The following is a 23,714-nucleotide window of genomic DNA, read 5'->3' on the forward strand; positions in this document are numbered from 1 at the left end:
GGGGGGGGGGGGAGAGAGAGAGAGAGAGAGAGAGAGAGAGAGTATGCTTCAGCAAGATATTCTCTCCTACGTTTGTTTGGTTTGTTTTGTTTTGTTTTTCCATTTTTTTTACCTCTGGGTGGCAACTGGAGTTTCTGAAGTGTTGATTGTCTCCTTATATGAGATTTGCTGAGATGTGAAGTCCAGTAAAGTACTTCTGAATCCCAACTTTGGATTTGTATACAATATCATGACAAAGGGTTATGAGGGGCAGCAACACTTGTGACTGCCAAGATACAGTTACATTTAGAATGAGCTGGAGATCCACAACAAAGGGTTACATGTACACCTTGAGATTGATACTAAACCAACGATGATAATAGCAGGGAATCTTGCATCTACTTGAAATGGAAAAAAGATGGGGAATCATTACAACATGGATGCGTGTTCATTTTGAAAGCTTAGATTGAATTCTCTGATGTTGATCATGCGGACGCCGCCAATGCTTATCTAGAATCTTCACGGGATTCCTTAGTGTTGGTGCAATTTTATGTGTATTAGAAAAATTTGCAGTCGAACAAAGAATCTTTGACAAAATTATATTTCCATCATATTATCTATATTTTGAAGATGGAGGGAATCTTCACTGAATGATGATGCTGGATAGGCAAATTCTGGTGGACGAAATATTTCATTACTTTCTGCTATCATCAGTATCTCAGGATCTCATCAACCTTGAACATCTGGTTCATTTGGATTGGGGCATAGGTGCAAGCAAGAGACTTTTGCTGGTAGTATATGGATCTTCACTAAATTTGGCTTCTTCAAGTGCTCCTCTTTTTCAAAAGATGATAGTTTAATCATCAAAAGTAATAAAAGTATACATTCCTTCCTTTAATTGTGGTTCGTTTCTATCTTGTAGTGAAAGGGATTATTCTCAAAACAGATATATACAAACCTGCTTTTAAAATAACTGAGACTTAAAATATGAAAGTAAAACCAAAGAAACAAGAGATTACAGAGAACATTCATCTTCGATCATCTCACGAATCTCATTAACCACCAAATATGCTTTGTGGCCTCCAATCACCTCAGCTAGTTTCTTGGCATCTTTCCATAACTGTTGCAAGAGAGTTGTCACCATTCTGCCAAGAATAAAGTCTTGGGTCTACGGAGTAAATAAAGTGCAGAGTTATACCTGTATGGTTGGCATTTTCTGCATAGGTGTTAAAGAGTCTCCACAGTTGAGATCATGAAAAGATATGACAATTATCAGTTAAAAGAGCAAGACTCAGAAATAAAAGGTTCATGTGATGCAGAAGTCCTGTGAATACTTGCTTCAGCAAAAAGGAAAACATAAAGGCCAGGAAAAAGAGTTTCTAGGTTCCACATTAACCAACTTAATATACAATTCATTTTTTTGGTACGTTCACAATAATATATTTTCAACCTGATGTGGTTGAAGCTAAATGATGTTTTTGTCAATTTTAAATCAAAAGAATTAGGAACAAGAAGAAAGGATGTGCATATTATACTGGTGGGAGGAAAAGGATAATCATAAGAACCAGCCAACAATTGTAAGGCGTGCTTAGGGGTTCTTCTTTATGTGGAGGAACCCTTAGTAGCTGCGCAGGGATTATCAAACTTAATCATACTTTTAAGAGGAGACACATGGTTAGCTATGAGGTGATACCCCTGGTTTGGTGGTAAGGTCTCCAGCTGTTGATAGTGAGTCCACAGATCAAATAGATGAATTCCACATCTTGTGCGGTTTCTGTTTGCAGGGGTTATAGAGTGAGGGCATTTGTCTTTGTACCGAAAGGGGAAAAGAAAAAGAGAAACTTGTCATTTATACATGCAGTGTCATTGTCAATATCGGCTCCATACCTTAGTGTGCTCAGGAATTTGGATAATGGACACAGGAATTAACCAATTTCAATATTAGCTCCATACCTTAGAGATGATTGGCTTGCTTCTCTGGATGATTATTTTGATTGGTTTACTCTTACAGAAGACAGGAAGACGAGGCTTGCATGTACCAAACTGATAGTGCCAACATGAGAGTGATGGAAGAATAATGAGGAAAGGCTATGAGAAAGTGACCCAGTCTTCACCACATTGGGAGAGACGAAAGAAGAAGATACGACTAAGCATCCCACCTAGCCTCAACTGGTGTCCCACCAGCCATTATTGGCATCCCACCGATGGATTACTATCTCTCACAGCAGCATTCTGAACTGAATCCCACCGAATTTTATAGTAGCAAAATTCACCTTAATTCAATAGCAAAATCGTGGGTAAGTTTTTCCTTTTACATTCTTTTATGGAGCTGAGGATTTCAATTTCAAACTCTATGTAGGAAACATATACTAAGAAAGAAATAAAAAAGAAGAAAAGAAAAACTCTCCAAGCCATGGGGTAAGGTAGAATATTCCATTCAGACAAGCAACAGAATGGACTCTTATCCTAATTTTTTCTTTTGGTAATGTCCTAATTTGATCCAACGAACTAGATAACAAAGAAACAAGTTTAGAACACCCAAGGAGTACACAATTTCTGCTGGTTTTTAGTGAACCAGAAAACACCCAAGCATGGGCCTGGTCTCAACCAAAAGAACTTGGTCCAATGAAGAACCACAAGGTTGTGTCAAAGATTGAGTTAACTCGGTTAAGACTGAGTTATGGTTGTGTCAAGTCATGTTCTCCTTTGGTACTTTACCACTTTTTAGAGAAACTTCCATAGTGCAGATCAGAGCTGATCTGCACCAACACTCCTTGGCTTGAAGGAGTTTTTCTTTGATAATATAGATGGGACATATAGTGTCAATATTCCAGGTTATGCTGCTATTAGGGCTTCTGTTTATCTTAATAGAATCTGTTTTCTCTCTTCTATTTCACTGAATTCTTCTGATATATTAGCTTTAATTCATTTAACTACTTCACTCTGAGGCATTCTATTGTGGGAGACCCTATCCTACATCAAGAATACTAGTGTAATCTGTAATCAAATGTCTGATGAGAAAAGGGATAAATGTTGAAAGTGTGGGGGACAAGATTCAAGGGCCAAAATATCATAAGGAGCTCTATCTACATGATATTCAATTTTGGTCACATTGAAGTTAACTAAATGCATTTGCAGATGTTCCTACAATTTTCGTGCATGAATTTTTTTCTCTTTTTTTTGGGGGGGGTGGGGGGGTGTGCTTAAATCAATGTTGATTTTGCTTATTTTTATGATTTTTAATATTTATTTTTGCATTTATCAGTGTTGATTCTATTTTCAAGGCTTATGGCATGTGTTGATGCCTACACTTTGTTTTGTCGGGGTTCAAGACTATTGCATTTAACCTTCAAAAATGGTCCTTCAATAATTCCAACTTGAGGCCTAGAGAAAAACAATAATCGGTAAAATGATAAAATTCTATTTCGTTCCCAATCACAAAATAGGTGAACTTCCTTCCAATGATGGATATTTCTCACATTAGAACATACTCTAGTTCCTCAGATAATTTGAAGCAGCTAAAATGGTAGAAAGTACACTCTTTGGGGTATTAAAAGAGCCTTACAGTGACTCCTGCACGAGAAACAAGCCTGTGTGGGACCTTATTGACATCAACACAGTAGAACTGGATTCTGCACAAAGAAATAGAACATAAAATATCTCAGTAACTTGGTCACTGTTCATGTTAAAAAAAAAAAATTCTTGATATTAGAATCTGTCCCAATGAAACAATGGCAAACAATGTTCTGAGGGCATTAGGGACCTGGGGAACATGTAAGCAATAACAAGCGGACTGGGTGGACTATGCTTTTGGGTTCCTTGAGGGAATTTTGTGTGAAAGGTAACCGAATGGGGCAACCCTAGACAATGAATCTTGGATTATTTTCAATGTCCAACAGAGAACCTGGATTTGAATAAAGAAAGAGTTCAATGTATTTTCTAAATAGGATGCAGTAAAAGTTGGTAATGGCTTGCCCAGACCTAATAAATCAATGAGATATATAGAAATGATTTAGTCAATTTGGCACCAAGACTCAGGATTTGGTGTTTTCCAAATGCAGATTAAAACCGAGTTTTCAGTGGTGTAAATCTTGGATTTTTCCCTCAATACTAAAAAGCTATCATGTATGTGATCAAAATCACCCTAGAATTCCAAGAGCACAATTTTATATATTGAAGACTCAGGGAACTGGATGGAAATCATTCCAACATGAGTTTTGATACACTAGAGTTTTTTAAGTATGAACCAGTCAGGGAGTTTAAGTACTTGATGATTAGAAGAGGGAGTCACCCAAACCTCGGCTGGTATTCTGTGGCCAATTTTTCCAATTTCGGTTTCAAGTATATGCACTTCCTGCACCATTTTGCCATCCTACATGTTCAGACAAGTTTTACTTAAAAACTGTAATCATTCCTATAACACTTAACAAAACATGAATAACAGCATTATCAGAAATCAACCATCAGATCACAATTAAAGAAAGCACAGAAATGTCATATATACTTCAATTATAACGTGAACCAGAGTTAATGGAAGCGCATTAGGCTTATTTCATTAAAAAACAATCAAAAGGCCCACATTTTGGTCAACAACTAAAATCAATTCGAAATTCAGATTGGAGTGAATTAAGTTGAATTTGGTGATTTCGATTTAACATCTCCAGTTCTTCTACCCAGTTCCCACTTTCCATGAAAATGATCCTGCGCAATATGTGTATGGTGGAATCAACTTCCCAAGTCAATTCGGAAGTGCGCCAAAGTTTTAAACATTAATAAGAAATTCAAGAGCGGAAAATCCCAAAACACAGTCTTCGAGATAGCCCGGAACCCCAATTTCTGATTTCAACAAGTTTCGATGAAATCCTAATAACCCAATCTGTGAATTGAAAAAAAGTCGTATATATTGCATATATGAAGAAATTGTAGTTAAACGGGAGAAGAAGAGGGGATTACAAAAAGAAAAAAAAAGTTGTCGATTCAGGAACGAACCAGAGAATAATGACTGCATCGTGTGGCTGCTGAGTCTCTGAAATGATCTGATCGAACTGTGCTTCGGTTACAATGGGTTGGAGTTCAATTGAAATGGGGGAATCGAGATTCTGAGTAAGACCTTCTACGCTGGAAGCGCCGAGTGAAGTAATCCTGCCGCAAATCACATTGAATTTCTTCGGAAGAATCGAAGAGTTTGCAATTCTAATGTAAGAAGAAGATGAAAAACGATTACGAAATCGCACAAGCGGAGAAGTGACATCAAATGGTTCTCTTCGTTGCAGAGATTGAATGCTTGGTGAAACCCGAATAGTAGCTGACATCTCCAAGAAAAAAAGATTAAAAGAAAGATCAGAGAAGGAAATAGGATTCAGATTTTAGAGAGAAGCAATTCCCAGCTCCCAATTCTCAATTCTCAATTCTCAAACTCCTTCGGCGTCTAGCTTTGAAAGCTTTTAGTCTGTCAGGTTTGAAGCCTAAACAACGGCCAAACCTCCTTGTAGAGTGGTGATATCATGCGCCAAAGGTGTAGTTTGAGTTTAGCTTCCCTACGTCCATGTCAACATGAGTAGATCTTTTTGTTGGGCAAAAGAATCCTGTCCATCCCATTTGCACGGCCATTACATCATCGGACAATAGAAGGTATTGTAGAAGTATCTGAGTGGGGGTAATGTGATCTTTTTGGAACAACCTGAGTCTGAACGTAGACACACGTACTTTTGTCCTTTTTTGTTTTATGTACAAGAGAGGAGTCCTCTCCAGAATGGGGCCTATGCTCCATCACCTGGTGTACTGACGTGGACGATCTAATGGATGAATGGATAGGACATCTCAACATGACAAATTTCTTGGCTAATCTAAACATAGGGCCCACCATTTGATATCTTTTCCATCTATGGACTCTGGATTTTGGGGTAGGACTCCGATGATGAGCTTATTTATATGGAGTTGCTTTTAATATATATATATATATTTTAATCTTAATTCTTTTCAATTCTTAATTGTTGAATTCTTTGTGGGTATGTAACATTTGTACATTTTTAAAGTGTAATAGTTGTGGAAGTGTCTGAGAATTCAAATCCATTTTAATCCCTTAAATGCCTTAAATTTCTACAATCATTTGATTTTGAAAATATACAGGTGTTGCGTGTACAGAGAGAATTACATACGAATTGCATAATTAAGAATTGGAGAAAATCTAAATGTAGGAGGGATGGAGTTGGGGGGGCACAAAAATCAACTATGGGGAGGTAGTGGGTGGTAGTGAGCATCTGACGGCTGGGGTGTATTCCAGAGCCTCCCAACCATTGGATCCTCATTGCCACTCACTGCCAGCCATAGAGGATTTGAGTATGGTGTTAGGGTGGGGTATAAAAATGCTCCCTAGTCGTGTGGCTCTTGCACCAACGTGGGGTCAATTAAGGTATGGATATGGGCATCAACAAAGGGTGGATTTTTTGAGCTTCATAGGGGTGAAGGCATCATTTCGTTGTTCTCTATGTCTAGGCATAGGGTTGTGCATTCAAGGAGCATTCATTCCTTTTTTTTTTTTTTTTTTTTTTTTTTTAGGGAGGTGGGGGTTGGGGATGACGGCAGGTTGCAAAGGGCTTGGAAGGTTGGTGTGTTTGTCAATATACCAATTGTTTTGTTAACCTTCTCCACTAACTATGTTTCCAAGTTTCATATTACGTTACGGTGCAGTTTGAACCAATAGAGTGAAGGTGATGAATCATCCAATAGGGGGCATTCATTAAGGAGAGAGACTATAAAGTCTATGGTAGAGTATGAGAGGGCGTACACAAAAATCTACACACTTGTATTTTGCACTTATTTTTTCTTATTAAGAGAAGGGAGAGAATACTGCCAATCAATTTTCATGTCCAAAACACAACCATTATTTTTAGGGAGTTATGATAAGACACCCCTATCCTCCGAAACCAGAGATTGTGTTTGGGCATTGGGAATGGCAAACAAATAACATTCCTCGTACCTTGAAAGAACCATTGAACAACAATTTACATGTGTCCCAATTAAGCAAATGATTTGTCCACGTGGATTATTTATTTGATCAGAATTATTGTGGGTAATACCAGCACTATCGTAAAGCCAAAGTGTATGATGCCTCATGCCATAAATAAACCTGGACGCTCAAGAAATCTGTTGGACAAGCATATTCCTCTATTCTTGAAGCAGAGGCAATTTGCAATACATATGTGAGGCACGCTCATATACATCTAATATATTCTATACATGTATCATAAATCTTTACTGAATATAACATTGGATTTATAAATTTTTGAATGTCTTTGTAAGGCATTTTGTTTGGGTCTGAGTTTTTCTTCACCTACGATGAATTGATGATGAGGTAATCCTTTAATCCATCACTTTAATAAAAGTGTTAAGGGATAACAATGTTGGGATTCTTTCATTCACAATGAAGAAAAAATTTCTCAATTTTTTTCTTTTATCAATCACAGTGATGAGATTCTCTTTTGCAAGGTTTTCAGTTTTTGTTTTCTTGATGGTTCTTTTATATGGGGTGGAGAAATCTGATTGGTTTGAAGATAGACTCTTTGATTATAAGATGATGTGGACCAGTCCATTGAATTTAAATCCCATTAGAGACTACCATATGACTATACCATCTGTTAAGAAAGATATAACCCTACCATGCATCAACAAAAACTACATCCCTTGGAGGGCAGTGCACTTCAAATACTAAGACCACCCTTTTCCCAACTGCACTCCTCTACAAGCTTCTCTACTTCATTCTTTCCCCTTTTCCTTCTCCCCCACTCATTCAGCCACTGAGGTGCGTGTTGGGTTCCTTAAACTTGGACTGGGCTCCTTAAAGATTTGCCACGCCGGGTGTTGCAGGGGGCTGAAGTTGTATAGGCTTGGGGAAATCAGGGAAGACAAAAGAAGATTGGGGGGGGGGGGGGGAGAGAGAGAGAGAGAGAGAGAGAGGGCTTAGGGTGGGTTTGGCTTGGGAAAAAAATCGAGTCAAATGAAACTCGAACCAACTCGGGCTGAGTTTGGCATGTCTCAAGCTTGGGTGAGTTCTCATGAGTGTTGTTGATCACTTGGTCTCAAATTTTTTTTTTTAAAATTAATGTTCCTTTGTATCTAGTGAGCAGAGGTTTCTCACACATTTCATGGGAAAAAAAAAGGTTTCCTTTAGATCTCTTTAAATGATAAGGTCGCATTTGGTAGTCATTCAGTTCCAGAAACGACGTTTCGTATAAAAAACAGAATTTTTAGTTTTTGTGCCAAAATACAGTTTTAGACAAAAAAATAGTGTTTGGTGAACATATTTCAAGAACGATTACCCTATTTTTTTTTTTTTTTTACTTTTTTTGTATTTGAAACGAAACGGAATTGATGAAACAAAGTTGATACCAAAATCTTTGTTCCATTTTTTTTTTTTGTTCCCATAGAACGAAAAAACACCAAAAAACTATTTTGTGGATAACTACCAAACATAGCCTAATACTCAGCCTCATAGAAATTGGGACAATGCGGTACAATCATATGTTTGTAAATTATTAACAAGGTTTCTAATGCCAACCATTGAATGCTTAGGTAATGGTACACCTATTTGTGCAATGTAACTATTCCAACCATTAAATGTTTAGGTAATGCTATAAAGTGAATAACTAATAAATTTCACTCATATTCAATCAAATGCCCTCCCATGCGAGGGTATACCTTTATATGTAAGTCTATTCATCCACTCAATGGTCCATGCACCCTTCGTCAAACTTCCCTTGAGTTAAAAAAATTGACATGTGTGTGGAGTACCTTGGGGTCTATTTGTCCACCAAATTTCAATCCTATCTAATTTACCACATGATGCAAATAGATGCAATCGAAATAGGTTCACAGCTTAAGACACAACAAGTAAGAGCCTTTGACGAATTGGTTGGTCAATTCAAATGTTGGCTAAATAGCAACCCTTGGATTGGTCACAAATCAAATTTGGTTGCCTTCCTCAACTAATAAACCATTAAATATGATTTTCCACTGTTATTCCTAATCTTCAAACAAACATCACGGACCCTAATCGGGCCAACTCAAATTAGTAATTTCTAAATGCTAAATCTTCGAATTATAAAATTATTGTAACTAATCTATTTATAGTCTATATTTTTTCTATATTTTTTAACCTTCAAAAAAATTCTTTCTCACTAGCCAAAATACGCACCAAAATTGAAAATGGAAGGTCAATATGTTTAGTATATATAATATGAGTGATTCCTTATCGTTGGAAGATCTCTGATACTTTAGCTCAAGCTCTCTATTATTTTAGAGATCGCTGAGATGGTCCCAAAGGCAGATGATGCAACGCCCACTGTAATAATCAAAATACACAATAACACCTACAGAGAGAAAAAATCATTATAAGGGCTCAAAGTAATAAAATAAATGGTTAATTTTAAAAAATAAAATAAAATATTTTTGGTACTTTTTAGAGATAGAACAAGGGAAAAGGTTGGGCATGCTGCTGGGGTACCAACCATGAAAATTTACTAAGAACACGAGCTAGTGTTATTGAGTATTACATTGGTTTTTTACCAAAAAAAAAATTAGATGGGGATTAGGAAGGAATTTACATCAATAAATGGTTAGACACATTCTTTTAATTGCCATTTATCTTATTCTCGAAAGTAATGTAAGTTAGGGGTATAAAGGGTTGTCAAAAGTATTTTGAAAGAGACTAACTATGATGTCATTATCATGGGCATTTTTTGAGTACATATATGAAATGACAATATTTACCTTTATTAGGAAAAATGTGTTATTTCCATAAGGGCAAAAGAACAAGGTAATAAAATTTTTGACAACTTTAGAAGGTATCAATAAGAAAATCCTTTTATGTATTATACTTAAAAATGTATTATAAATTTAAGAAAGGACTAATAGTTTTTTAAGGGTGTCAATTCCTTTCTTGTCCTTATGGGACCATCCCAAGTACTGCATTATCATTCCATTTTCGCTTTCCCATTTATACTCAACACTCATCACTGCAACTATGATATTTTCAGAAATAACTAATAAAATTTTATCTTTGGTGAGTTTTACGGATCTAAAAATTAAGCATTGAGATTTTTTTTCTTTCCTGACATGATTATTTTTTATAAAATGTTGGGCATGCCATAAACTTTCAGTAAACTAACGGTATGCGCCAATCACAGGGCTGAACATATAAGGACAAGGGGGTCTTTTCCAAAAGGGGAGGTGGGTGATATAGGCTAGGCATACCGGCGGCATGCCAAGCCTTTTTCTTTTTTTATAGAGGGTTTAAGATATGTTTGTGGTAGTGTAAGAATCAATTACTATTTAAATTTGGGGAATAGATAGGGCCATACCTGCAGCAGGTTCACCTTACCCCTTAAGATGCTCAGAAAGCAAGCACAAGGAAGTATCAGAGTCTGTCAAAAAAATAGTTACTAATTATAAACTCATTATCTAGCATAGGTTGCAATGGTTATCGAATTATACCATGCACAATGTTGAAATATAATTAAAATATAAAAAAATAAACAAAATAAAACTTACCACAAGCATTGTAAATAATGATCCAATCAATGCCATCACAAGACCTGATATGATAAAGAAGGATTTAGTTGCAAATTGGTGAAATATTGATTTGTTTCTCTAAGTTAGATAACTAGAATATTTTGAATGATTTGACCTCCTGATTAAAAGGGGCATTTTTTGAGGCCAAAATCTTAAATGGTGCTGAGTAAGACACACACAAAACCATGCATTGATAAATAATGATTTCACATGTGTTTCAACTTCTAGAGCTAAACTACTATTTTATGGATTCCGTTATAAATGGGTCCCATCCTCGTTACTCTTTAACACCTCAACATTCTCTAAGGTGAGTTTGACCTTAGTCTTAACAAGTGGTATCAGAGTTCCAAGAAAATCTCTATTCTAATTTGCCTCTAAGGATAGAGAAAAATCCTCGTTACTCTTTAATACCACAACATTCTCCTATGTGAATTTGACTCTTTAAACACTGTAACATTCTTCAAGGTGAGTTCAACTTGACTCTTACCAAATGGTATCAGAGCTCCAAGGAAATTTCTCAAGAAAATTTCAATTCTAATGTGCCTTTGAGGATGGAGAAAATCTCAATCTACTCATCATGTAGGAGAAGAATGTTAGAGTTAAACTTGAAAAAAATAAAAATAAAAAATAAAATAAAATAAATGAATCTCTTAGGAATATTTTAGTTTCCACGTGTATTCCCCGATGAAGGAGATTGTTGGTGTTTTACATGAAAGCAAAAATCTCATTTCGGATGTGAAAAAACTGATGTGAAAGCTTATAAGGACTTGGACACCTTCTTCTTAATGTATAACTTTTAAAAGTGAATTTTACCCGAGTCCTTACAATTTAGACAAAAATATGGCCACAAGATACATATTTTGATTATGCAATTTTGATTGCTAACGTAGTACCACCAAACATTTTGGTCTTTTTCAAGTTGTCAAAATAGGAACCAAAATTTGAAAGGGTGCCAACCTTGCCCAGGACAGTGGAGACTTTCTATCCATGAATGCATTTTAATAATATCTCATACTGCAATAAAAATTGGACCTTAAATACTAATGAAGTGTATAGTCTCTAGAGGATAGGTAGTATTAGCATTTTTAAAACTTGAACTATTGAGTCATGAAGGAAAAATGAAAGAAACTTACCGAAGAAGGGGATGGTTAGACCCACAAGCAAGGTAGAGATCACCAAAGATGTTCTGATGATGATTGAGTACATCTGAGATTTTAGACTATCTGCTGGTATCAGTTCCTCGAAACACATTGCCACTGGGGTCATGGTTAATGCATATGTGGAATTAAGTTAAGGAAAAAAGAATAAGATGTTTCCTCATTAGAATAAACAGAAGAGAACAAGTGCACTTTCTGAACTTTGAACAAAACATTTTTTCCATTTGAAATCTGAGAACTTTTGACTTTGCCAAACTGCCACCTTTCAAAACTAAAAAGTATGCATTATTTGATAACTTCAGAGAAAAGGATATTTGGTGAATGGGTTAACCACCTGCAAGGATTCAAATCCCCCCAAAAATTAGTTCCGCAAAATTCAAGATTAATGGTTTTAATCAGTTAAATTTTCCTTAGTGCTCAACAATTTATGTGTCATTGGTTACAACTTGAACCTCAACAAATTTAACCCCATGAGAGGGAGAAATGATAAAATTCCTTCAACATAATAGTGCTTGGTGACATTAAAAAAATGAAGAAAGAAATCATGATTTCCAGAATCACAGGTCGATTAACTCAGACTGATTACTAATTCATGGTGAATTGTTTCCTAAAATGTGAAACAAGCGAATCCAGGCACAACATTGCCACAAGATTAATATTAATGAGAAAAAAGAGAGACTATAACAAGATTTTAGGAGCATACCGTCGTCCAGACAGCAATCTTTGATGCAACTAAATCATGGGGCATGTTAAGAGTGAATTGAGATGCTGTTGACTCCCCAAACATTGTGTATCCCATGAAAGCAACTCCACCATACATCAATGTACAAAGACCAAAACTACAAGACATTTAAAAAAATTGGGAGAAATAAGGAGAGAAATTATACATCAAAAGTAAGAAAGTAAGCCAAAAAGTTTCAATGCCTTATTTCTTAATTCGCACCGAATGCAAATTTAACTAAATAAAACTTTCCTAGCTTCGAACTTATATGTTACATAAAATGGAAGAGAGTAATAATCTTACGCTACTAGGAGAACAGATGGGAATTGGCTTGGCTTTGCCATTGAAGTATAAATATTTGGGAAGACAGCATGTCCAGAGTAGCAATAACCATAAAGGCCAATGGCAACTGGAAAGGTTGAGATATTTAGCATATTCCCTTTGTTTTGAAAGCCAACTTGATCCACCAGTCCCACCCAGAACAAGCAGAGAACAACCAATATAGATGCAATGACTCCCCCAGCTGGAATGAAATGAAACTCATTAGTAATGGGTGTTCAAAGGACTTGAGTCACAAGTTTGACGGAGGTACCAAGAAAAGTTAAACAATTCCTATATGATGAAGCTCTGACCATGGAGTTTGACTACAATTGCTACTTACCTGAAAAGTAACTGAGAACGCTAAGATCCCGAAGCCACACAGTAGGAAGAATAACAATGGTGGCCATCAATGCAAAAAGATGGTGGGATTTCAACACAAACCCACCTATGTTTAAATGTGCATTTGGGAACAATGCTGATAAGTTATCACTCTCCAAAATTATATACTCAACACAAGAAGCCTGCAATGAAAACATGTTATTGAAACTTAGATTGGTGATAGGAGATAATGAAGGAATGCTGAAAATGGAAAATTAAAAAAAAGAAGAATTAATTGTGAAGAGGAAGGAAGCATTATAGATGACACTCCTTCCTCCCTACTACACTTGTAACACAGAGACTACTACACATAGCTGATTGACCAGTCATATTAAGCTGAGAAGTACAGATTTCATTAAAAACCTGACAAATTTTAAGTTTCAGTGTACTTACATAGAGTTCCACATAGAGAATTATCTGCACCCAAAACAATGTAGGCGAGGAAAATTGTCAGCCACCATCTTAGTATCAACAGTTTGACAAAAAGAAGAATTCAGATACACCCCCAACAACCCCCTACCCCCAAGAAAAAAATAAAAATAAAATCAGAAAAGTCTACTATAATTAACTAATTGAAGAACCTTATTTATTATTATTTTTTTATAAGTTCTACTGAACTATATAAGTGCGAAGTGTACAAACATTTGTTACAAAAAACTATTCATGATGCTTTTCCCTTTTTTTTTTTTTTTTTTTTTTAATGATTTACTATCATACCAAGCACAGGCAATGGCCAGCCTCAAGGTGCTAGTAGGGCCAATGGCCACCTCCCATATACATCCATCCACTCACACATGTATATGATGGAGTTTGATCCAACAACCTTCTCCCTTAGGCACCGACTCTTCAAGTCAAAGCTACCACTACTAGGCTAAGCTAGTGTTCGTTACTTGAACCTTGTTAATTATACATAGGTGTTTCATATTAGATGATGGTTTTATCCACATGCCCACTGATTTGAAGCCCATTTAGGCTCCCACATGGCAGCATTCTGTTGGAAAAAAACAGAAGCTGAGATGTGAGGGAATTCTGCCTTCCCTCATTTACAATTTGGGGTGCAAGTGGGCTGGGTTGGATCGGTTTTTAAATCCTCAGCTCAATCCTAGGTCTTCATTAGCTCAACCCAAATCTAAGTCAACATGAGATCCAGGAAAGATATCACAGCCTAGGCCGAACCATACCGGGCTCAACCCAACCCAACTCAGCCACGATTGACACTAGCATGGCCCGAATTGACTGCAGGCCAGCCTAGCCTTGTTTTTTGACCTATTTTTGCCCCCATTTTAGCCAAAATCTTTAACCAGGTTAGTAATCAGAAAGAGACCGTGACTTACAGATATTGCAAAACGACCCGCGGTGCCAAAAGCAGCTTGGCCAATGTCTGGGTATGTCTCAAGTTCAGGTTCGCTGTCTAAGCAGTGGCGCAATAGAATTCCAGTATACCAAGAGAGAACTGCATATAGAAATAGTATAAACAGGCTCGTCCAACCACCTTCCTTTGCTGCATAGGGAGTTGACAGGATTCCAACCCCACAGAGAACGTTCACGCCTGAATATTTGCAACACAAACAATCAATTTTATAGCCATAAGAGGATAGCATAGAATACTATAAAAATTCATGATTTTGAGTATATATATATATAGGTGCTCTTTTTAAGGGTTTCGATCACCTCCAAAGTCCTTACTCTTCTAATCAAAACGGTAGAATTTACAAAGAACACCACTGTTTAGGGTATTTGGTATTGGTTGAGACTAAAAGTTGAATTGATATCGGCCTTGACTGATCTCTGATTTTCATTGATTTCATATCAATCCACTAGTAAAAAATAAGTGTAAAATGATAATAAAACAGGTTTTCTTTTTATCATTGAAAATCAGGGTAAATCTATCAAACAGTTCAATCCAAGGCTGATATCATTTTAGATCAATCTAAATCATCTTTTCTCTTTTTTAACTTGTAATTTTAAATACAAAACTCATTTTGACGTAAGATACATTAGACGCATGGACCAATAAAAGAATACATGAAAGCATCTTCAGTCCACACAGGATAAAGGCAACACGGTCTAATTGTATCCGCATCAATCTAAGCGTAACCTGCGCTAGGCTGGCAGGTTTCTAAAATTTGATGGAGCAAATAATTTTTTCTTTTTGGTTTTAGTGGTACATTCAGTAACAGCCAACGGGAAGCTGGACTTGAGGCATGGGTTCGGCTTCTTTAAGATTCGCCGCCCACAGTTGGCGAAGCCGGTCGATCTTTGTGGCCTGTGACCTGTGACGTGTGACCTGTGTCCTGTGTCCTGTGTCCTGTGTCCTCTGCCCTGTGGCAGAGCTCCACTGTCAATCATTCACCTCGATTGAATTCTCAAAGCCCACTTCATAAGGCCCACGTGTAGCGGTATTCTAAATTTGATTTACTCCAATAATGGATAACCTATACTTGACGTGCCTATCTGACTGTGTGGGTGTCTGATAAGATCAAACTGCTGGATCCCTAGACCCAAACCCTTGTGATAATAATAATAATTAAGAAAAAATTCTTAAAAGGTAATGTAGCCCCTCGACCAGTATAGAGATTTTATGAGATGGATTTCGCCTCTTCTTGTGTCTGTGGGAAAAAAATCGTCTGTAATTCTGATCTCGTACAATTTCGTGCAATACCACCTTCAAAGGGTGACACGTGTATTGATACCAATGCAATGGTCCAGATCTGATTTAAATGCCTCTTTACTGATTTAATGTTTTATTAGTTCTACCAGATCTTGACCATTGTATTGGTATCAATACACGTGTCACCGCCTAAAGGTGGTATTGCACGGAATTGTACGAGATAAGAATTGTAGACGATTTCAACCCGTGTCTATGTGTAGAGAGCGATACATGACGTGTAGGAAATATTTACACACATGCATTTGTTTATTTAATTTTTTAAAGAGAAAAAAAATATATAATAATATAAATCTAACATCACTACGCATACCCTACGCCTCATGTTCGGAGAGGCATTTTCCTTTCAGTTTTTATGATAATAAATTTTTAGATTTTTTTTTCATGAAACCAATGAACCATTGACCCTTTCATATAGTTTTTTCTCTCATTGTAATATAATGTCTGTACTTCGAAGTCTGAAGTGTCCTAAGTATTTCTATCAGGGTTTTATCCATATGCGAAAACCCATATCATTGGCGAAAAGCTTAATCCTCTTTTGGTCCCAGTCCTTGAATCTGCACTACACGTCATGTCGTGTTACAAAGGACCCGACCCATAAATGTTAAAAGAATGAGATTTCCTCAACCCAATGTAAAGGAGGATTTTATCTCAAGAAGAGTTGAACTCATGATCTCTTAATTGTGAGAGTGTTGGTCCTTGACTCCTTACCAACTAAGGTATCACTTGAGGTATGATGAAAAAGAAAATTCTTCATCAACGACAATTATTACGATAAGATGGATGACATAGAACAACAAAGGATATTTCAAACTTCCAACAAATAGGACTTTTTTTTCATCACCTAGGCTCGTAGCCAAAGAAATCCAATGATTCACTTCCCTTTTAGGTTCACATACACCCTTGTCAGCTGTATTTTCCAGCATAATAAAAGAAAAAGAACGCTCCATGGTCCTGCGCCCTAAGTTAGCATGGGGGCTAACGAGAAGGTCCACATGAGCATCAAGACAGAGTAAGGTTTTTGTATTTCAAAAAGGAAGGGCATCATTTTTGACTCCCTTAGTGTCTTAAGTGCAGAAAGCAAGGAGTGTTCTTTTGCCTTTCCAAAATATCATTGGAGCTTCTTTGGAAAACAGGAAAATTCCTGCAACCAAAGTAGGGACAATTCTAGATTTGTGGCCATCTCGTTTTAAAAGAAAGCTTTGGTCAATGTAAATTGGGTGTTCAAAGGGTGAAGTTGCAACTTACCATTCAGCACAGCTTGTCCATAAGAGCATTGTTGAGACAGTGGTGGTCCATGAGAGACATTGGATGGTTTCTGATCAGGGGATACCTTTTTGGCTGAAGGCTTCTTTGTAGGAATGGGAGGAGGAAGCAGAGCATGAGAACTCTGGCGTCGCTGTTGTAGCTGTTCTTGCTGCTTCTCATCTGCTGGTAACAATGGCTTTCCCAGGATATGTGAAGATGAAAGGAAAGAACTTCCTAATCTTGACAATGTAGGAGTGCCCAGAAACCCAATACTCGGAGAAGGTATGCTACTGTATATATCGATCGATTGCCTGACAAATTAATGAAAAAAAAATATGTTAATACACATCAGATTAAGGCTAAAAGAACTGATTCAGGGGAAAAATGGAAATTTATTGGTTAAAAAACAGAACAGATCATAGTGCCTTTGCCAATTGGATTTATACTAAATACAATCTGATCATTTGATGATCCCACTCCTTCCTAATGATCTGAAGATCTCAAAACTCAATTTAGGTTCAGAAATTCCAATATACAAACAAGGTTTGTCGCCATGGTTTGAAGAATTGGAATTAGAATTGGATCAAAATACTCTCTTTTTTATGGCTTTTAAATTTCTTTGAAGAACACTTAACGAATGTGAATTTGAGTCAGAGAGGAAGGAACAGGGAAAGGTCACACACTTCATTTAAAGTGAAAAACTCTTATTCGATGGGTTTCAGTTTCTACTGTTCCATTACTCAAAAGTGAAAAGAAGGTTACCTTTTGGAAGGAAAGGAACAGCCAGCTTGGATGGTTTCAGAATTTACTTTCCCAGAAAAACAAGATCAGAGGGAGGTTTAGTGAAGAAGAAAATCAAGCAATCCATTTAATAAACAAGTTAAAATCTAAGATTCATGGAAAAGAGAGACAGAACCAGAGCATGTGAGAGAGAGAGAGAAGCTATGGGATGGGTGTACCTGTAACTTTGAGGCCATGAAATGTTATAAGAACTAGGCCGTTTCTGCAGATGGCATTCGACGGAAGAACCATCCGAAGATTCAGAATCATTACCATCATCATCTCCTTTTCCAGAAGCATTTTCAACATCTTCTTCATCGCTCTCGAGATAGAAACTCTGCTCCGAAACTGAATTTTTCATTTTATTTTCGCCAGAAAATGCCTTTCTCGCCGCCTGCAAAAGATCTCAAACATCTTCATTTGTCTTCCTAGAGTTCTAGTGGAATCTCACTGATTACGCTTTAAAGAAACATAAAACAAAACTAGGATCTGAAACTCTAAAAAGACCGATCCAGAGACTATAAAATCGATTAAGAAACCAAAAATTACATGTCTAAAACAATCACAATGTGAGAAATCCGACGAAGAACACAAGAATTTAAAAATCCAATGTTTGTGCATTTGAATCAACAACGCCAAAAGAACACAAGAAATTTAAATTGTGTGTCTTTTGATTACTGGATCGTTTAAATGGAATTCAGAGAAAATAATCCTCAAAATCTGAACTTGAAGAAGCTCAAAACAGAATCTTAAATTGCAGATTTCAGAGCAAAGAAAGAGGATACCAAGAATTTCTAATGGAAATAAAGGATTTCTGAAGCAGAAAGAACGAGCTTAAGATCGACTAATACATAAACTTTGAATCTCAAATTTCCAGTTCTCAATCTCTGATCATGAGTACCAGAACAAAGATAAGAATTCTGAAATTTCTGAGAAGTGAAAATTGAAAAGACGAGGGAGAGAAGAAAGCGAAGGAAAGTCGGAATTGGCGAAGTACCTGACTCCCTTCGCAATCGCAGAAAAAGCGGTAATGTGCTCTTCTCACACACTCTCTCTCTCTCTCTCTCTCTCTTTCTCTCTCTCCTGAGTTCTGAGTCTTCTGACCGCTGCTGCAGAGTTGTTCTCTTTCACTGAGGACGTTCGTCGCGTCTCGTCTCTTATAAATAGCAATTAATTATATCTTATTCAGGAGAAGGGATGGATAGGCATAAACGTCACATGCGGCAAGCTATTTGTTATTCGGTATTCGGTATCGTTTCGATAACTCGGTACATTTCAAACAGTTATATATTTTAGAGAAAATTACATTGCCACCCCCTGAAATTTGGTTCTTATTTAACGCCATCCCCTGGACTTTTCAAAACGTCAAAATCACCCCGTAAAAATTCAAAAAATTTCAAATCGGTCCCTGCCGTTAGCCGTGTTAAATGAATGAAAATCAGTTAGTCTTTTTATAATATACCCAAAATACCCCCACCTATTGTGAGAGGACAATATTGCCCTCTCTTTTATTTGCATCTTTTAAACCCATCTGCCATCTCTCATCTCACTCCTCTCACTCATTCGGTCGGACAAGAAGAAGAAGACGACGACAGTACGGTAACCTGCAACTCGATCCATCCTTCCAGCGTCCGATTCTCTTCCCTCTGGCTTGCGATTCTCCCCCCTCCGGTGTTTCCTGAAACTGTTACCTTCCCCTGTTCCGAATCTATGGTGGTGGTATACACCCCTGACAACGAAAAAAAAGATGACCAGAATTCATGATAAGGAAATGGAAAAAGAAAAATTCAATACAGGATCCACTGAAAGTACCTTCATGGAATCCAAATAACTACTTAAGAGGGATATTATTAAAGAGAGGAGGAGAATAAAATAATGAAGGGTATGAAAATTTAGAGAGAAAAAAAATGTAGATTTCTGAACCAGGAAACACCTTCGATTTTCTGCAACAGTTTCTTCACCTTCTGCTTACATCCATCACAGTGAATGTTCACTTTGAGTACACAAGTCTACAAGAACAGAATAACCAACAAGAAGGAAACAGGGTAAACAAACAATGATTTTTCATGGAAAAAAGAAAAAGCTTGCAAAGAATTGTGCCGTTGGAAGAATGTGAGAAGCAAAACGAAATAAACATTTGCGTCTGAGTAGAGTCTGAGTACAGAACAAGCAAACCCCGATTAAAGAAAACGAAAAAAACAGAATAACTAGAATGTTGCCTGGATCTTCAAAAACTCTTCTTTACTCATCTCTTCCACTCAAACAGGAAAACCAGATATAATGCGATAATGTAAAGAGAACTTTGAAAGAACAAAAAAAAAAGAGGGAGACCTGAGTAACAGAAGTGAGAAATTGCAAAAAACCACAAAAGATCTCTCCTCTGTTATCCTTTATGATGGTGGGTTCATCCAACCCAAAACAGAGAGATGTGAAACAAATGGTTTCTAAGCAACCAGAAGGGATGACAATGTTCAGATTACGACGAAGAGAAGGAGACAGAGAGAGAAGGAGAAAGCGAGAGTTCAGAGGAGGTGGGTCGACATTAAAATGCTCTTTATCACCGGTTCCTCTGTTTCAGGGCCGCATTTGTTCCGTGAAGGGCGAGAAAGAGGGAGACATCTCTGGCTTCACTCTCTTTTGCCCTTTATTTATGGATGAAAACCGTACTGTCGTCGTCTCTGCCTTGCACGCCGGAAGGGGGAGAATCGCACGCCGGAGGGAAGAGAATCGGATGCCTGAGGAATGGATCGAGTTGCAGGTTACCGTATTGTCGTCGTCTTCTTCTTCTTGTCCGACTGAGTGAGTGAGAGGAGTGAGATGAGAGATGAGAGATGGGTTTAGAAGATGCAAATAAAAGAGAGGACAATATTGTCCTCTCACAATAGGTGGGGGTATTTTGGGTATATTATAAAAAAACTAACAGGTTTTCATTCATTTAACACGGTCGGCTAACGGCAGGAATCAATTTGGAATTTTTTGAATTTTTAGGGGGTGGCTTTGACGTTTCGAAAAGTCCAGGGGGTGGCGTTGAAAATGGACCAAAATTCAAGGGGTGACAATGCAATTTTCTCTATATTTTAAGACAAAATATTGATCATTATGTGAATTAGAAACAACTTCAAATCAACATAGGTCATATAGCTAAGAAGTGGAAATAGGTCAATCTGTCACACACATAAGAGACAGGGCATTCCAAGCCAGGGCATTTGCAATACTATTCAGGGCCCATGGAATACAATGAAAAGAAATAGAGATGTAAGACGTTACAAGACTTTTCACATCTGAAATAGCTATAACCGCCTCAAGGGGGGATTGTGCCTCACATCATTTGAAATACTCATACACTTCTTTGCTATCTATCTCCGCCTGAAGATGAGTATATCCTGTTGCAATAGCTGAAAATAATACTTGACATATTGTTAAGATCTCACCTTGCAAGGGTTTTGTCTTAAATATTGATATCATATCTTATTGAGAAAAAAAAAAAAATTCCCATTGCATACATTTTCGATACGATTTTGATATTAGTATTTATTGACACCTGTAGTTCATTAAGGCTGCATACATTGAACGTATAATGTGTCTCGTGGAAGGATTGTTTCTTAAACCTAATCATTGAGTGAGGAGGATATGAGTTACATTGATTTCACGTCATTTTCATTTCAATTTTCACATTGGAACTCTGTCATTTAATTCCTCATATAAAGTCATCTTTTCCTTTGAGGTTTTAGTTATTCATTCATTGTTTAAAATGTAATAAATTTTCAAAACTTTATATTATGATCGATTCAACTTGGATTGAGTTTAAGTTTGCCAAGTAATCATAAAACTTTGCGACCTATTTGTATGTAAAATTTAATTCTTAATCGATCTATCATGAGGTAGATATGAAGTTTGACCACCTACGACTTGACACACCTCTCTCTCTCTCTCTCTATATATATATATATATCTTTTTATATATAAAAAAGGAAATTTAACTCTTTTGTCTCTATTGTATGGAAGAGTTGAAATAATATCTACTACTTTGTTCATATATAGAAGGGATTGAGTTCTTTGTTTAGGAGTTTAGAGTAAGCTTGCTCTCCTTAAATCTCCCTCTTTCATTCTACAACAAAGGGTATATATGTTATTTGATAAGGGAGAGGAGAGTGACAGCACAAGGAGGCACTAGCATATGTTACGTTTTTGGACAAAGAATATTATTCCTATATTGAATATCCCTATTAGTAAGAAAGGGTGTCAACCAAGATAGTTCCGGTATTTGAGACAGGGTGATACTGATACCAGTATCAAAAGTGTCAATTCCAAAACCATTTCTTTTAGTTAACAAGACCAAACCTAGGTCCAGAGGTCCTGGTTCCTAAGCGATTATAGGCAATATAAAAAAGGGCGAAGAACTTCAATAAATGGTTCTTAACGAGATGGTTCCATTATTGATATTGTGTATTTTTTTCATTGATCTAAGTATCCTTTGCTTTTGAAAGTAATTTAGGATACTTCTTCAAACCCTCTAACATGATAAAATCACATGTAAGTTTTTCAAAATAACAGCTAAGAATTACCAAATAAAAAAGACCTGATATAGTTTAAGTGTCATCACAATGCATGTTTATAATAGAAACAAAAGTCCATTAACTGAAATTATGAATGAAAATATTATCAAAATGCATCAAACTACAGTTGTAAAACTTGATAGTAATAGAAATAAAAGTCCATTAACTAAAACCTCTATAAATGGAAATATTACCCAAATACATGAAACATACTTTTTGAAACGGTATTGGCGGTTTCAGTTCCATTTGATATCTAACCGCACTTTTGGTACTGGTACCGTTTGCAGTACTGTTCTAGTATGGTCTTGTCCCGTTTAGTATATTCCAATATCATCCCATTAATAAATGGGATGGTCTAGTACCAGGTTTTAGCGGGACAATTCCGATTCTAGTCAAAATTGACACCAATACTAGTGAATAACGAGGATCCTAGGGGGTCATGCGATTGACTTTCCTTTATTTGGAGAGGTGGAATTGGAGATCATATATAGGAGAAAAGAACACTTCCTGGTCCTGTGGCCCATGCACTAGCGTGGGGGCCAATGGGAGTGTGCCCAAGCATCAAATGAGGGGTGATGTCATCATTTCAAGCCCGTTGTGTCTCATGTAGGGGCACGAGATCAGGTAGCTAGCATTCTCTCACCCTTAAATATTATATGAAAAGAGAACTCTACCTACTTGCGCAACAATTGTGCTAGCATGAGGGCAGCATAAATTATGAATTATTTTAAAAACCAAACTAATTAAGCACAAAATCCCATGCAATGCATAAATATTTAGATAGAGGGAGACACAATGAGAGCTTTGGAAGTAATACCTTAGAAGTCAAAACTAAAGAAAGGAACGTGCCCAAAAACACCAAATCCATGTTCTTCAATCTTATTCTCCATGGCATAAGTCTCTCCCTTCTAACCCTCCTAATGCCTCTACTAGTTGGATGCAACGAGAATCCGTAAAAATACAAAGAGGAAAGTGATTGGGAAGAGATTTTAGATAGATCTCTTCATTCTTTCTTTATCATTTGTTTCTACTTTAGTTGGGTACGTGGAATTAGAAAGCGTTGAGGTAGATGTCTCATATTTTATCGCAATCTAATTAGAAAGTATTGGTAATTTTTTTTTTTTCAAATGACGGCGGTTCCACTTGCAATAAATGGGCTGTGGGGCTTACAAGGGGACAGGCAGCCCCTGCGCAGGGGGTGTAGGGGACAAAGTCCTCAACTGAATTTTTTTTATTTGAGACTCATTTATTGAGGATAATTTTATATTTTCTGATATTAGAGTTCGTTATATATTGTAGCAAGGATTTTCTTTATAAGCAATATGAGAGAGGTGTAA

General features: G+C 36.8%; 2 protein-coding genes across 8 annotated transcripts; both read right to left on the minus strand.

Moving 5' to 3' along the window:
- Nucleotides 1-793: 793 nt before the first annotated feature.
- Nucleotides 794-5,472, minus strand: LOC122085754 (thioredoxin-like 3-2, chloroplastic). 4 transcript variants are annotated; one of them, XM_042654322.1, is made up of 5 exons: nucleotides 4,969-5,472; nucleotides 4,277-4,333; nucleotides 3,545-3,611; nucleotides 1,178-1,195; nucleotides 794-1,099 (listed from the first exon to the last, which is right to left on the minus strand). In XM_042654322.1, the coding sequence occupies exons 1-5, from the start codon at nucleotides 5,289-5,291 to the stop codon at nucleotides 995-997; spliced, it is 570 nt and encodes a 189-aa protein (XP_042510256.1). In that variant the 5' UTR covers nucleotides 5,292-5,472; the 3' UTR covers nucleotides 794-994. The 4 variants fall into 4 exon arrangements, with proteins under 4 accessions (XP_042510256.1, XP_042510257.1, XP_042510254.1 ...); XM_042654323.1 differs by having other exon boundaries at nucleotides 1,178-1,215; nucleotides 4,277-4,351; nucleotides 4,969-5,461; XM_042654320.1 differs by having other exon boundaries at nucleotides 4,277-4,351; nucleotides 4,969-5,458.
- Nucleotides 5,473-8,929: 3,457 nt separating this feature from the next.
- On the minus strand, nucleotides 8,930-20,547 carry LOC122086074 (amino acid transporter AVT1C-like). Of its 4 annotated transcripts, XM_042654767.1 has the most exons (15): nucleotides 20,041-20,547; nucleotides 19,755-19,830; nucleotides 19,426-19,550; nucleotides 18,001-18,215; nucleotides 17,042-17,352; nucleotides 14,460-14,674; nucleotides 13,519-13,542; nucleotides 13,088-13,268; nucleotides 12,730-12,949; nucleotides 12,409-12,544; nucleotides 12,020-12,039; nucleotides 11,682-11,827; nucleotides 10,528-10,571; nucleotides 10,338-10,400; nucleotides 8,930-9,347 (listed from the first exon to the last, which is right to left on the minus strand). In XM_042654767.1, exons 1-15 carry the CDS (start codon nucleotides 20,068-20,070, stop codon nucleotides 9,252-9,254), a joined length of 1,902 nt encoding a protein of 633 aa, XP_042510701.1. In that variant the 5' UTR covers nucleotides 20,071-20,547; the 3' UTR covers nucleotides 8,930-9,251. The 4 variants fall into 4 exon arrangements, with proteins under 4 accessions (XP_042510701.1, XP_042510704.1, XP_042510702.1 ...); XM_042654770.1 differs by lacking the exons at nucleotides 19,426-19,550; nucleotides 19,755-19,830; nucleotides 20,041-20,547 and adding an exon at nucleotides 18,819-18,935; XM_042654768.1 differs by lacking the exons at nucleotides 19,426-19,550; nucleotides 19,755-19,830; nucleotides 20,041-20,547 and adding an exon at nucleotides 18,607-18,802.
- Between the last annotated feature and the right edge of the window lie 3,167 nt (nucleotides 20,548-23,714).

Source organism: Macadamia integrifolia, chromosome 8, assembly GCF_013358625.1.
Source record: "Macadamia integrifolia cultivar HAES 741 chromosome 8, SCU_Mint_v3, whole genome shotgun sequence".
Classification (NCBI taxonomy): Eukaryota; Viridiplantae; Streptophyta; class Magnoliopsida; order Proteales; family Proteaceae; genus Macadamia; species Macadamia integrifolia.

What these genes read in the sequence shown, in the direction of transcription:
- LOC122086074 (XM_042654767.1), bottom strand. Translation starts at nt 20,070, where the DNA reads ATGAGTAAAGAAGAGTTTTTGAAGATCCAG. An exon ending in TGGACAAGCTGTGCTGAATG is followed by an intron (nt 14,675 to 17,041) that starts GTAAGTTGCAAC and finishes GCAAATATTCAG; the next exon opens with GCGTGAACGTTCTCTGTGGG. An exon ending in GTGGTTAACCCATTCACCAA is followed by an intron (nt 11,828 to 12,019) that starts ATATCCTTTTCT and finishes ACTTAATTCCAC; the next exon opens with ATATGCATTAACCATGACCC.
- LOC122085754 (XM_042654320.1), bottom strand. Translation starts at nt 5,291, where the DNA reads ATGTCAGCTACTATTCGGGTTTCACCAAGCATTCAATCTCTGCAACGA. An exon ending in GATGCAGTCATTATTCTCTG is followed by an intron (nt 4,352 to 4,968) that starts GTTCGTTCCTGA and finishes CTGAACATGTAG; the next exon opens with GATGGCAAAATGGTGCAGGA. An exon ending in GCCACAGAATACCAGCCGAG is followed by an intron (nt 3,612 to 4,276) that starts GTTTGGGTGACT and finishes TTCTTTGTGCAG; the next exon opens with AATCCAGTTCTACTGTGTTG.